At 43.4% G+C, this 14523-nt stretch overlaps 1 protein-coding gene across 2 annotated transcripts in view; it reads left to right on the top strand.

Moving 5' to 3' along the window:
• LOC118749853 overlaps nucleotides 1-5229 on the top strand; it is a 159002-nt gene extending 153773 nt beyond the window's left edge. The window contains exons 3-4 of one of the 2 annotated variants that reach the window (XR_004994296.1): nucleotides 4520-4710; nucleotides 4768-5229. Coding sequence is in view for 1 of the 2 variants with exons in the window: in XM_036484637.1 (XP_036340530.1) it covers nucleotides 4664-4710; nucleotides 4768-4921 (201 nt within the window). In the remaining variant the exon portion in view is untranslated. Of the gene's footprint in view, nucleotides 1-4478; nucleotides 4711-4767 lie in introns of those variants that run through there. The other variant, XM_036484637.1, reaches the window with a different exon arrangement.
• Nucleotides 5230-14523: the final 9294 nt, after the last annotated feature.

Genomic DNA, 14523 nt, shown 5'->3' with positions numbered 1-14523 from the left:
TATTAGCATATTTGATAAATTTTTTCCGAGAAGTGGACCAGGGACCGATCTATTCCAAAAAATCGTATTTATGGTCCGATTTGCTTAAAATTCGGTACGTAAGTAGTTTTTTAGCATATATTAGGATATATGGTCAATTTTTTCCGAGAAGTGGACCAGGGACTGATCTATTCGAAAAAATCGTGTTTACGGTCCGATTTGCTTAAAATTCGGTACGTAAGTAGTTTTTTAGCATATATTAGGATATATGGTCCATTTTTTTCCGAGAAGTGGACCAGGGACCGATCTGTTCGAAAAAATTGTATTTATGGTCCGATTTGCTTAAAATTCGGTGCGTAGGTAGCTTTTTGCCTGGATAAGCTTATAGATTCCTGTTTTCCAATTTTCATGCAATTTCGAATATAAATAGCTTTAAGTAACGACCATATCAAGGGGCGAATTCGTCACTAGGCAAGATTTTTTTGCCCCAATCAGAAACAACGGATACTGTCAAAATATAACTATAATATATAATATATCTCAACTAATATATATTTAGAAAGCCGTTTGTTAGTTTTCGCAAGGCTCGAGAGCGGCTGAACCGATTTTTTTGAAACTGCCACCTGCCGCACGTGTCCCAAGGAGTGTTTTAGGCTGAAAAAAATTTATATGTAAAGGGGGCGTGGCACTTCCCATACAAACCGAATTTCTCATGCTACATATCTCTGAGAGTGTGCATGGTAGAGTTTTGGAAATTGGTATGGAGATATACGAAATCAATTGCATACCCTTGGAGAAAAATTTTAGCTATAGTAAAAAGGGGTGTGACATCTCCCATACAAACCGATTTTTTCATACTGCTTATCTCTGGAAATTTTTTGGTAGAGTTCTAGAGTTTTGTATGGAGAAAACGAAATAAATCGCATACTCTTGGAGAAAAATTGGAACTATTGGAAAAGGGGGCGTGGAATTTTCCATACAAACCGAATTTTTCATACTGCCTATCTTTGGAAGTGTTTATGGTAGAGTTCTGTAACTTGGTATGGAGATATACAAAATCAATCGCATACTCATGAAGAAAGAGGGCAGCTGTTGGAAAGGGGGGCGTGGCACTTCCCATATAAATCGAATTTTTATACTGCATATCTCTGAAAGTATTCATGGTACAGTACCGGAACTTCGTATGGAGATATGTATATAGTTGAAATCAAGCCCATACTCATGGAGAAAATTTTGGCTATTTGAAAAGGGGTGTGAGGCCTACAAACGTACCGACCTTTAGCTATCTTTGAATGAATTTTTTTATTCTTCTGTAGGTGTGTTTGTGAGTGAAATCCTCCTAAATGGTTGTACGGATTTTAACGAAACTTTTTGTGTATTTGAGTGGGTCTCTGGATGGTTTAGTTTCACAATTTAATCCGACAGTTGGCGCTGTAGTTGAGTTATTACTAAAAATCTTATTTATGATCCGATTTGGCTAATGTTTTAAATATGTATGCAATACTATTGCAAAAACGTGCTGCCAAGTGGTGCTGAAGTCGAGCTATTACTAAAAATAGCCAAGTGAGAAAAGGGGCCTTGAAGGTCAGATTAAATCGACCTGTTGCACCATTGAGTATATCGAACGCTCCTGCGTTGCAATTGGCCCAATGGATGTGATTTTCCAATATTATTATGCGTTCAAACTTTTAAGGTATTTCGTCTGAAATAAGTAGATGTATATTGCATTTCTGCAGAACAATGATTCGCACCCATTTTGAAATTGCCACCTACTATACTGTAAAGCTTCTAGGACATTCACTACAGAACCGGGTCATTGTTGCCGCCAGGGAGCGAAGAGGAAAAAATTTATTTCGCTTTGCGAATAACCGTGCTATGAAATGCCGCACAACTGGAGAATTTCAAGAACGGATATAACAATTTCCTTAGGTTATTTAAAGCGGCAAATGACCACCAAGCCTTAATCTTAGCAGACAAATGTGCCAATGAAAATCGTAAACGTGAATTGTTGGTGAAAATGTTGGACCAAAAAGTTTCAATAAAATATATAATCATTTTGGGCGGGACGAAGTTCGCCGGATCTGCTAGTGTACTTATAAAACGTATATCTGGCAAACAAAATGACAAATTTTGGCTAATATTTTTTTGCCTGTGGAGATGCCACGTTGGGTAGGGTTGTGTAACCAAGTAATTGTTAGCAAAAAAACCGACTTCAACTCTCATATAAAATATATATATATATTAGGGCTGTGCGATTATTCGATTACTCGAGCAAGTTGGTTAATCAATTATTTGGTTAATCAATTACTCGAGTAATCAAGATTTTGATTACTCAAAACGATGATTAATCGAGTTACTTGAAATATGATTGCTCAAAAAAAAATAATGTTGCTCGTAATAGAGTTTGCTTTGGAAAATGCTTATTTTCTTTTTTACATTTTGTGTATGAAAAAAATTTTTGAAAACAGAAACGTTGTCAAGGAACTTTAACTAATTTATACATATGTAAAGAGTTGAAATGTTGGTTACTCATTTTACTCGAAATGTTGATTAATCATAAAGCATTTTACTCAAATATTTTTGTTTTTGGTTAATCAAAAATCTTGATAACTCGAGTAACTGAACTTTTGAGTAATCATAATTTCCAATTAATCGAATAATTGAGTTATTTACTTTATGATTAATTAAAATTTTGAGTAATCAATTAATCGCACAGCCCTAAAATATATATATATATATATATATATATATATATATATATATCTCATGATCCACTGTCGGATCTTAACCAGATTAGTATGGGACCACCTCTGAGACACTACCTTTCCTTATCGAAATCGGTTGACGTGGTCCAAATTTTGCGGTAAGATACATAAAAATAAAAAATAAAAATAAAATAAAAATAAAATAAAATAAAAAAATATTCCGACGAACTGAGAGCTTGTCAGATTTATCAACTTCGATAAAACATATTATTTCTCAAGCTATATAACCGAGTCATACAAGTTCCCACCTCCCCTTGATCTACGTCAAAGAGAACATAATCCTTTTAATAAGATTTTCTTTTTGTTTTCCGTGCTTTAAAAACAGTTATTTTGTTCTCTTGTCGGGAAACATTTTTTTCATAGGAATATATGTACACTGGATCCTTTGCTAAAAACTTCTGTGAGAAAATTGTCTTTTGCGATTTAAAGTCAATGAATAAGATCCTTTAATAGGTATTTTCAGCAGAATTGTTCAACATATAGCTATAAAGAGAATCGATGCTCAAATAATTAAAAAGCTATAGGTCTGACCTTTAATTAGATAAGAATTACGTAGCTATAGAATGTTATTTGTCAAAGATCTGTTGAAAACCCTAGATGCATTGCTAGTTTTTTCTACTTTTTCTTATACAAGTGTAATTATTAGTTTTTGTCATAAAACGGTTTTATATGATTAAGTTCCGTGTTTTCGTTTATTACCTAACAGAAAAACCCACCAAAATAATTTTAAGCGGTTGTTTGGTTTTGTGATAGTTGTCAAAATTAGCACTCAGCGAAATAGAGATAAAATGGAATGTGAAAAATTAGACCGTCATGCTCACAAATCAAATAAGAATCAAATCTAGAGTTCACTCTTTGGTGCGAAACTGTGTGCGTTTGAGCGAAAGTGCGAAAATCGGCAGTTTTTTACAACAAACATATGGCACCGTTTTGGCGTCGTTTCGCACAAACGCACAGCAAAGCACAAAACAAAAACTAATTTTTGCCTTTCGCATTTTCGCATCAAAGAGTGAACTCTACTAATCCAGCTACACTGACCACAGTATTTTTGCGAGGAACAACTTTCCCCAAAAATACTGTTCTTTCACATTCGCAACATCCCTAGTACATACATATCGATGGCTGAGTGGAAGATCGACCTACCTCGGCAGCCAGTTCAAAAACGATCTATATCAGAAAACTTTTCAAGAACGCCCTACTTCATAATTTGATTGAAAAACGCCCTATTTCAGAATTTTATTGAAAAACACCCTATCTGAGAATTTGGTTGAATATCGCCCTATCTTAGAATTCAGTTTAAAAACGCCCTATCTCAAACGGTAATACATTGAAAATTAGCTGAGATAGGGCGTTTTTGAATCGGCAGCCGAGATAGGGCGTTCTTCAATCAAATTCTCGGATAGGGCATTTTTCAATCAAATTCTGAAGTAGGGTGTTCTTGAAAAGTTTTCTGAGATAGAGCGTTATTGAAAAATTTTCTGAGATAGGGCGTTTTCGAACTGGATGCTGAGATGTGTCGATCTTCCACTCAGCCATCAATATATACTTAGCGTACGTTATAAATACAGTTAAAGGTTAGTTTTAGTGTGCCACATAACGCCAGGTGTAAATAGATTTATTTAATAAGTACATAGTTTTATTCCATTGTAAATAGTTCCTTTAATGTAAATACATAGATTTAAAAGTTGATGAGTATTTTTGATCCTTAATTTGTTCATTTCAATTAGTATTTACCTTTACTTAGTTTCGACTGCTGACTTTAATTTTCGTTGCAGTCGCTGAACCGTTCGCCAAAAACGATTTCCTCTGCTTCAATGCTCACCAGAGACGATTATGAGCCCACCATTTCAACATTTAAGGATATTTCCCGTGAGGCCTGCATTGAAGGACTTACCATTTCATCATTTAACAAATGAGAAATGAGTAAGACTTTTGAAACTAGACGCAATCGGGATTTTACGGAAAGGTAATGTAGACTGGTATAATTTGGATTTATTTTACTCTAATATCATACTCCAAACAGATTTTTCAAAAACCGGGCATCACTTTTCATTCCCTATGTATGGACAACCAGAAAAATGTACAGCGTGGAATTGCGAAATCGCTACGTCGTACTACATATCAAACAGATGCCACCCTTGACGTTGTGCGTCGTGGATATTGGTTTTGCTCAATAGGCCGACTGTTACCTACATTGCCTTCGCAATTTCCGCACCGTTTGTCGCAGTGGACCTGTACAATATTTCCTGGATAGTATATAAAACTACGTGTTGATTACTAAATTGGTATTGGCGGCTGCCGCTACAAAAATGTATAAATTTTTATTTTAATAACTAATTGTTAAATTTGTTGAATAGTCCTACCAAATCTTTAATACAACGCTTTCCACAAGAATATAAAAATTTATTGTAATAACTGATTGTAAAATTTGCTGAGTAGTCATACTAAAGTAGTGATTCAATATCAATATTAAGGAATCTTTAATACAACGTTCTCCACAATATTGAATAAGTTGAGAAACAAATCGTAAATCATAAGAGTTAATAAACTTTCAAACTAAAAAGGATCTTTTATTTCTAAGGATTTATAGGAAAAAGGTAACCAAGAGCTTTAATAACAGTAACCTTATTATAACCGCTGGAATAACACCTAAAGCCGGTTGAGGTAACCAAGACTCTAACCTGCATATAATTCTGGATAACACCTTAAACCACCTGTAGTTACAAACGAGTAACGAAGCAGGTAACCGCTGAAATCTACAGCGCTAACACAGAGGTAACAACAAAAGTAACCTCTAAAATAGTCACCAATAACAGCTAGCTAACATCGCACAGTGGGGCAGATAAAGTTGATGTGGACAAATCAATCAGTCTTCTCGTTCTGTACCGACGTTGCTGTTAACAAGCAGTTGCTAAACTATTTAACCAATATGTGTGTTTACCAACGGAGAGAGAGCCTACACCGATACATGAGAACGTGGGAAAGGTAACCAATGATCAAACACCTGCACAAGTGAGTGTGGCCACATAGTTAACTTTATAAATAACCGCTACCCATCTTATAGGGATATGATAGCAAAGCCAACTCATTTAACCCTTCGTAGGGCTCGCTTTGAAAGTTACACGAGAGGGCGCGCCGCGGCAATTTAGCCGCAAGGTATATCTCAAAGGTTGACTGCATTCTTTGTATTTATGTCGAAAAATCATTCAAATAAAACTATGAGGTGGCTGAGGTATGCTCAGCCGCTCCAGAGTCCAGCGAAGGTCCCACTAACCCCCACCAAATAAAACACAATGACTTGTGTATTAAGTCGAACACACCCACACACACACGCGGCTATCTAGAAGGCCGGCAACTTGTCGTGCAGGGGAGAGCGGAAGGTAAAGAGCGAGAGTCGGCAGTCGGTGTCGGAGATTATCCGGCGGGTAATTGTACGGTGACGCGAGTGTTACTAGTGGCGGCGGCCCCAGTAATGAAGACAGTAGCAGCGGGCCCTGATGGCGGCAATGGTGACAGCGGCCCTGGTTGGCGATAGTTAGCGTTCGCGGTCCTCGGTGATGATGGCGGGCGGCCCACGGTTGTAGCTTCGGCCTTGGGGCGGCAGTGGTAATAGCGGCCCCGGTGATGAGAGCAGCGGTACGGGCCCTAGCGGTGATGATGATTATGGCGGCGGCCCTGGATGACAGTGAATAGCGGGCGGTCCTCGATAGAATTGTCAGTCTTGGGGCGGCAGTAATAGTAGCGGCCCCCGGTGATTAGAGCGACGGTACGGGCCCTAATGGTGGCAACGGTTATTGCGGCGGCCCTGGGTGACGGTGAATAGCGGGCGGTCCTCGGTAGAAATGTCGCCCTTAGGGCGGTAGCGGTGCTGGCGGTCCAGATTGGTGATACCTACGGACAACTGATGATTAGTACGGTCCCCCAGGGCATCGAAAAGTTGCCCAGTCCCCCCGTATGTATTAGCGGCCGCTAGGCGCTGTAGGGAGGTGGTTCCCTCCCCCCTTCAGCGCCCGCTAGCCGCGTGGTATCGCAAGCAGGCAGGGGTGTTCGGAATTGGGCAAGCCCAAACGGATCTCGCCCCCTGTCTGCTTGAGACCGTAACCAAAAATGGGTCTAGCCCATAATGGTTTTGGGGTGTTGCCTGAGGGTATTCCCCCCCTTGCAGCCCCCCTCAACCAATCAGTCTTCCTCCGAGGAGGAAAGCTAAGAGCGCCCCAAATAGGCCCGAAGCCCAGGCTGCGCTCCGTGCTTACCTACGGACAACCGATGCTGGTTGAGTTCATGCTGGCAGCTTTAGCTCTGGTTTTGTATGAACCGTTTGAGAAGTGAATGGGCTTATTTCGTGTTATGGCTTTTGCGCAGTGAACTTCTTCCATTTGTTGGTGCGCATGAGTATCCAAGTTGCTCTTTGTGAAATCCGCATGTGCTTACCATGCCAGCTTCGCGTATGCGTATGTACGCCTGTATGTATGTACATAGGGATGCTTTTAGTCTCGTTGGTATGTTAGTTTGTGTGTACGCCTACCAGTATGTATGTATGTATGTATGTTCATATATTGGTACCTATGTGCAGTTGTAAGAGGTATGCTAGGGTGATGTTGAATATGTTATTGTGGCGTAGGCAAAGCTACGTTACAGTCCCCCTCCCACTTCGGCGGACGACAAGTTGCGGTATTCTAGAGTTATGGCCTGAGGCCTGCACTACCTTAGGGCCAGCCTTAGGTATTATTTACCAGAGTACGTTGTACCCTGGCTCGGTCGGTGTGTGTGGGGCGGCCTTGGTTTTTTATTGATTATTATTCATTATTATTATCTAAAAATTTTTATTTTTTTATTTTATTATTTTTTTTTGGTTGTAATAGGTATATGTGTGTATAAGTAGGTACAAAGTTTAATTTATAATAATATGAGATTGTAATTCATGTGGGAAATGATGTAGGCGGCCATCGACATACAAACATACAAGTATGACAGTGGGGACCCGTACTAAGACTGACCGACGAATACAACACTGACAAGGATTGAACGGACCACACATACTCAACTATAGACTTCACAAGACAAACGAAGGACAGCAATACGGCAGATTGTACTTGACCGCCTTCAAGCGAAGTTGTTAAGCTAGTCGTAGCATTTAAAGTTAAAATTTATATGTAACCGTGTGTGTGCGAATAAACGTCCAGTTTTGTAAACATTAAATGCGCGTTTTAATTAAAGACTAAAAGGATTGGGAAGGCCATTCCTACAAGTGGTGTCAGAAGTGGGATAAAATCCACTCCTGTGAGTTAGCAAAACATTAAAATAAAATGTGCGTACAACTATGCAAATAAGCGTTTATACATGTATTACATATGTGTTTTGTGTGTGCCGTGCGATATGCTAGCCAAAGTTTCATTTACTGCAGTGATTTAAAAATTACATACGATCATCAAATCGCCCAATCCGTTTAGTAAACTATTTTGAGAAATTAAATTGACAAAAACGCAAGTAACTGTTCTGGTGTACTTTGAGCTAGCCACGCCACACAATCAGCTATTTTTGCCAAATATCGCCGGCAAGCGGTAAAATAAAAATTGCGACAAATAAACAAGTGCATCAAACGGTAAATACGCCAAACAGTAGTGGTTGCGTCGCTTAACAAAGCGCTAAGCAAGAAGCGCCAGCATCGGAAGAGGCGCCAGAGCCAGGCAGCGCCGAACAACAGCAGCAGCGAATAGTGTCGGCAGAAGTAGCGGCATTGTGGGCAGAGCAGCAGCATACGACAGCGAAGTCGAAGAATTGGAGACAGCGGCGAGGGATGAAACAGCGCAGTGCAGCTAAGTAGTTTTAGCGTATACATACTTACGTACATATTTACATGTTAAGGTAGTAAAAGCAATATATACACGAATTTGCTGGTTATACGAGTTAGCGCTATTTTATTCACGCCACTGGGGGTAGTTTTGTATTTGCAATTGCAATTTTTTCATTTTATGTGTACAGATTAACATGTGCGAGGGTAATGCGGTACAGTCACGTACACAATAATAGAAATAATTGAAAAAATGATTATTAGGAAATTAAATGAAACAAATAACTTGAGTATTTTGTGTATCAGTATTAAATGTATGTCTGTTAAATACCGAGAAGTTCAAACATTTTACCACATCGATTTAAATAATAGAAATTTTAATTGATAATATTGTAAGACATGGACCGTGATGAAATTTTTAGCTTGACGGTTGACGGTCTTAGGGAAAAGTTGGGCGGTTTAGGTTTGTCGACTAACGGACGGAAAGCGACGTTGCAGGACAGGCTGCTGGAACACTTCGGCCTGAATGTGCGCGACGGCGATTATACCGATTTCGATGACGCTGCAAGTAGGCGAAGCGTACGTGGGTCCGTGGCTGAGCGTCCAGCATTCACTCTTCGAGACATTGAGGCCTCGTTGTCCAAATTTAGCGGGTCTGGTCAGCCGATATTTGAGCAGTGGCTGGAGGATTTTGAGGCCAACGCAATGGCTGTGCAGTGGAGCGACCTTCAGAAATTCATCTACGCCAAGCAGTTGCTGAAGGGTGGAGCAAAACTTTTTATTAGAAGCCAAACTGGAGTTAGCAATTGGGATTCTCTAAAATCCGCTCTGCGCTCGGAGTTTGGCGTCACCATGTCGTCGCCGGAATTACACCGCGTCCTTCGGAAGCGCCACCAGCGAACAGGCGAAGATCTGCGGGAGTATCTGTATGCAATGATGGAGTTCAGCAAACCAGCCAGTCTCGATGATTCCAGCTTGATCGAGTATTTCATCGAGGGGATTTCAGATAATCGCGCGAATAAGAGCAACTTGTATCAGGCGCGAAATATCAAGGAGCTGAAGGAACAGATCAAGGTTTACGCGAAGATCCGGTCGAGCAAACCACAGACCACGAGTAGGAATTATGTAAAGCCAACGTCTTCAAACACGGATTTACGAAATTCACCGGCCTCAAGCAAAGGGTGTTTCAACTGTGGTGATCAGTCCCACGTTGCTCGAAATTGTCCACGTAAAAAGATCAGATGTTTTCAATGTGGCAACGAGGGTCATCGAGCGGGTGAGTGCAAGAGCGCTGGAAATGAAGTGAAGACCGAGAGAGCTCCAGCAAACATTATGGCGGTAAGGCAGAGCGGCCTGATTTTTAAAGACATCCATTTTAGCACTTCGAATCAGACAGTTTCGGCACTTAACGACACAGGGTCAGACCTGTGTCTAATGCGTCATGACACTTTGTTGATGCTGCAGCTGGATGCAGAGCTCAGCAAGGAGAAGCGGCGACTGGTGGGCATCGGTAACAGTGCAATAACGACAATGGGTAGTTTTACCATCCCAATGCAAGTAGATGGAATTCCGCTTGACATGTGGCAAGGGAGCGGGATTTGGACTACCCGCTGGTGATAGGCAACAATGTCCTCAAACACGTTGACCTTATCGTTACGGAAGATGGTGCCGTTTTTAAGGAGAAGGCGAGAAAGTTCAGTGGACGCGAGGATGCATTCGAGCGCAAAGCAGTGGCCGATAATTGCGCTAGTGTGGTGCGAGACGGAGCAGATCCGTGTGAAGGTGCAGCGGCGTGGAAGGCAGTGGCCGGAAATTCCCCAAATGCTGGTCAAGTTGGAGAAAGCTCATTTGTGCGCAAGGCGAAGGCTGGTAATTGCGTAGAGGTTGGGCGAGTCGAAAAGAATTCAGGAGATGGCGCAGCAAAACGCAAGGCAGTGGGGTGGAAATTGCGCAAGTGCAAATCCTGATAATTCGATCACCGATGATTTGAACAATATTTACAATCTGATAACGAATATTGTGAGGAAGTTGAGAATAAGTGCTAGACCGGCAGATGCGACTGAGGTTCAGCGTAGACGTGATGAAATGCGAGATTGTGTAAGTGAACACGGTACGAGTGTTAGGCATGGTGGTATCGTAGGATCACCACGAGAGCATGCGAATCCCAGCAAGACAGGTGTGTACGAACGAGGTGCGGAATGGGCGAGGTTTCGCGATGGAAGACCTTCAAGTCAAATCAGCGGGCTGCAAGCAGGGTCCGGAAACGTATGCGTGGAAGCCGGAACGAAGCAAAATAAAGAATGCGAGATAGATGTATTTCATGTAAGCAGGACGCGAACAGACACGGTACAGAGTTCGGCAGCAACCTACAAGCCAGATGAAATCTCAGTATCACCTATGGAGCAAGAGCTTCTGCAGAAGGAGCACATCGACGAGTTTGATGAAGAGAGGGGAGAAGTATGCCACCAAGCACGCGACAAAATTGCCGAAATACAGCAAGAAAACCGCAGAACGTTTAACGAACGTCGACGAACTGCAAAAGAGTACGCCATGGACGAGCTAGTAGCAATCAAGCGAACGCAATACGGATCGAGACTCAAGTTAAAGCCAAAATACTTCGGACCATATAGGATTGCGAGGATTATGCGAAACGGACGCTACGCCACAGAGAAGATCGGCGACCACGAAGGGTCAGACCGCACAATTACCGTAGCCAAATTTCTAAAGAAATGGAATCCATCATCCGAGGCCGAATGATCGCGCAGGATGGCCGAATGTGGGAAATGATGTAGGCGGCCATCGACATACAAACATACAAGTATGACAGTGGGGACCCGTACTAAGACTGATCGACGAATACAACACTCACAAGGATTGAACGGACCACACTGAACATACTCAACTATAGACTTCACTAGACAAACGAAGGACAGCAATACGGCAGATTGTACTTGACCGCCTTCAAGCGAAGTTGTTAAGCTAGTCGTAGCATTTAAAGTTAAAATTTATATGTAACCGTGTGTGTGCGAATAAACGTCCAGTTTTGTAAACATTAAATGCGCGTTTTAATTAAAGACTAAAAGGATTGGGAAGGCCATTCCTACATTCATGTGCTTATAATATAGGTACAAAGTTTAATTTATAATGATATGAGATTGTAATTCATGTGCTTATAATATAGGTACAAAGTTTTTTTTTTTTGTTTTTTTTTGGTTTTTTTTGTTAATTCAAGAATTAGCAAAAAAAAACACCTTGGTCCTCCCCTTTGCCCGGACGATGGCGTGGTTCGCATCTATCTGTGTGGCGAGCATGCGGTGCTCGGTCGTCTTAGCCGCAGCTTTTTGCATGGGTCGAAAATGTCCCTGTTGATCGTTCCGTCTTTTGTTGTGGCCGGGTCCGCTTCGGATGATGTTTCGGTTACCCTTGATTCGGGAGTGATCTCCCGGGCTGGGTTTGTGGTCGCCGCGGCTGGCTCGGTGGTGTTGGCGGCTGTTGTCGCCGCGTCGGCTGGACGCTCTGACATGGCGAACAGCTGTTGGTGCGGAGGCCCGTGGAATATCCTGACGCTCAGGATCCGTGGTTTGTTCGGCGGCCATGGTACGGCTTCAAATGGCGGTCGCCATGGTGAGACTGGCCGAGGTTCGTCTGGTGGGGTCGGCTGTCGCCCGCGGCGTTTTCGGCTGGACGCGGCTGCCTTGAACATGCTTGTGGGTATTCTCGGCGGCTGTTATATGATATGTTTTGTTATATCTCTTCTTTTCTTCTGCGCTACTCTGGTTACGACTTCGGTATGATTCTGCAAGCAGAGGAGAGGTATATTAGCATTGCGGGGAGGCGCTTCATAGGAGAGTCGGATTAGTCGTGAAGGGGTTTTAAGTCCTGAAGGTGCGCGCGGACTTGTGGCCTATTTGGGTGCTCGGCGTGCGTGAGTTTGACGGTGTTGGTTGAGACATAATTAGTGATCAGGTAGGGCCCCGAAAATTTCGGTGCAAGTTTCTGGGCAAAGTGCCCCGCGGCGGAAGAGAGGGGGTGGTCTCGTTTCATCACCCTGTCTCCTATTTTGGGTTTCCATGGGCGTCGATGTAAGTCGTAATATTTTTTTTGTTGGTTGGCGGCCGTGGTGAGGTGCTTCGCTATTTCTTTCCATTGTTCGGTGATCGCGGGACGAACAGCTAGCGGTTCCTCCGGGACGGCGCCTTCTGTTCTGACTTGTTGGGGTGCCACGAGATTTCATCCGAAGTTAATTTCGGCGGCTGATGCCTTCTTAGACTCGTGGTGGGCGGTGTTGATGGCAAATGCGATTTCCGGTAATTCTTGGTCCCACGACCGATGGTCCTGCTGTGAACGTTGCGCTATCATTGTTTTAATAACGCGGTTGGCTCTCTCCGTGCTAAGGCGGTCGCGGTGAACTGTCGACCGTTGTCGCTGAGGAAAACGGCGGGGCAGCCAAATCGATAGATGACTCGCTCCCGTAGCGCTTTGATGACTGTGGCAGTTGTTGCGTTGCGGACAGGGACCAGTTCGACCCATTTGGAGAATTTATCAACTAGAACCAACAGACAGGTGTTACCTTGCTTCGAAAGTGGAAGGGGTCCGACAAAGTCAGCTGTAATGATCTCCCATGGTCAGGAACATTGCATCGTAGCCATTAATCCTGCCGGGCGTCGTTGCTCTACCTTATAGGCGGCGCACGCGAGACATTTACGGACATAGTTGCCCACATCACGGTGCATTCCGGGCCAGTAATAACCCTCTTGTGCGCGTTTGAGTGTCTTCTTTACCCCGAGGTGTCCTGCGGCGGCGGCATCATGGACTTCTTTTAGGATGTCGCTCTTTCGGTTGGTGGGGAGACATTGCGGGGCTCGTAAGAGGGGGTTCCTCGGTGCGATGTGTCGAAACAATCGGTTGTCCAAAAGTCGGTAGTCGGGATTCCGGTCTGGCTGTAGTTGCACCTGTCGTGCTTTCCGATCGTACCAGTCGTTGTTGCTGCTGTTGACGGTAAATAGTGTGTTTTCCTCCGGATCCGGTGTTGATAATGGGCATCTAGATAGTGCGTCGGCGACTACATTTAGTGCCCCCTTGCGGTATTCGATGGTAAAGTTAAATTGCTGAAGTTCGAGTGCCCATCTAGCCAGTCGCCCGGAATGGTTTTGTAGGGAGTGAAGCCATTTCAGAGAGTGGTGGTCGGTGATGACGGTGAATTGATAACCTTCTAGGTATGGCCTCATTTTACGGATGCCCCAGAGGACGGCGAGGCACTCCTGTTCGGTAGCTGAGTAGCGTTTTTCCAGGTTGGACAGGCTTCGGCTGGCATATGCTATGACCCGTTCTTGTTCCGAGTGACGTTGGAATAGTACTACGCCCAGCCCTTCGCCGCTAGCGTCTGTTTCTAAAAAGAAAGGTCGGGTGAAGTCAGGGCAGCAAAGTATTGGTGCGCTGGTGAGTTTGTCCTTTAGTGCCTCGAACGCGCGTTCTTGCGGCTCGCTCCACATCCAGCTTTGACCCTTTTTGAGCAATTGGTTGAGGGGAGCGGCGAGCGTTGAGAAGTCGGCGACGAAGCGACGATACCACGAGGCGAGTCCGAGGAAACGTCGGAGTTGTCGGATATTTTGTGGTGCGGGCATCTCACGTACTGCGGCGACTTTGCTGGGGTCAGTGTGGATTCCTTCAGAGCTGATGACGTGGCCTAAGTAGTGCAATTTTTGCTGCACAATGCTGCATTTTTCGAAATTAATTTGCATTTGATGTTTCTGAAGCCTTTCGAAGACTTCGCGAAGGTACGACAGGTGTTCGGAAAAAGTATCGCCTAGTATGATAATGTCATCCAGGTACGCGAATACTTTAGGTTGCAGGTCGGGTCCGAGAATGGAGTCGAGAGCGCGTTGAAACGTTGCGGGCGCGGAGTGTAGTCCGAAGGGCATCACTTTCCATTGGAAAAGTCCTCGACCAGGTACGGTGAAGGCGGTGTATGGTCGTGAGTGCTTGGCT

The sequence above is a fragment of the Rhagoletis pomonella genome, unplaced genomic scaffold (assembly GCF_013731165.1).
Source record: "Rhagoletis pomonella isolate Grant_MI unplaced genomic scaffold, Rhpom_1.0 Rhpom_scaffold_00001, whole genome shotgun sequence".
Classification (NCBI taxonomy): Eukaryota; Metazoa; Arthropoda; class Insecta; order Diptera; family Tephritidae; genus Rhagoletis; species Rhagoletis pomonella.
The sequence above is the reverse complement of the archived record's forward strand: the minus strand, read 5'-3'. Positions and strand labels throughout refer to the sequence as shown.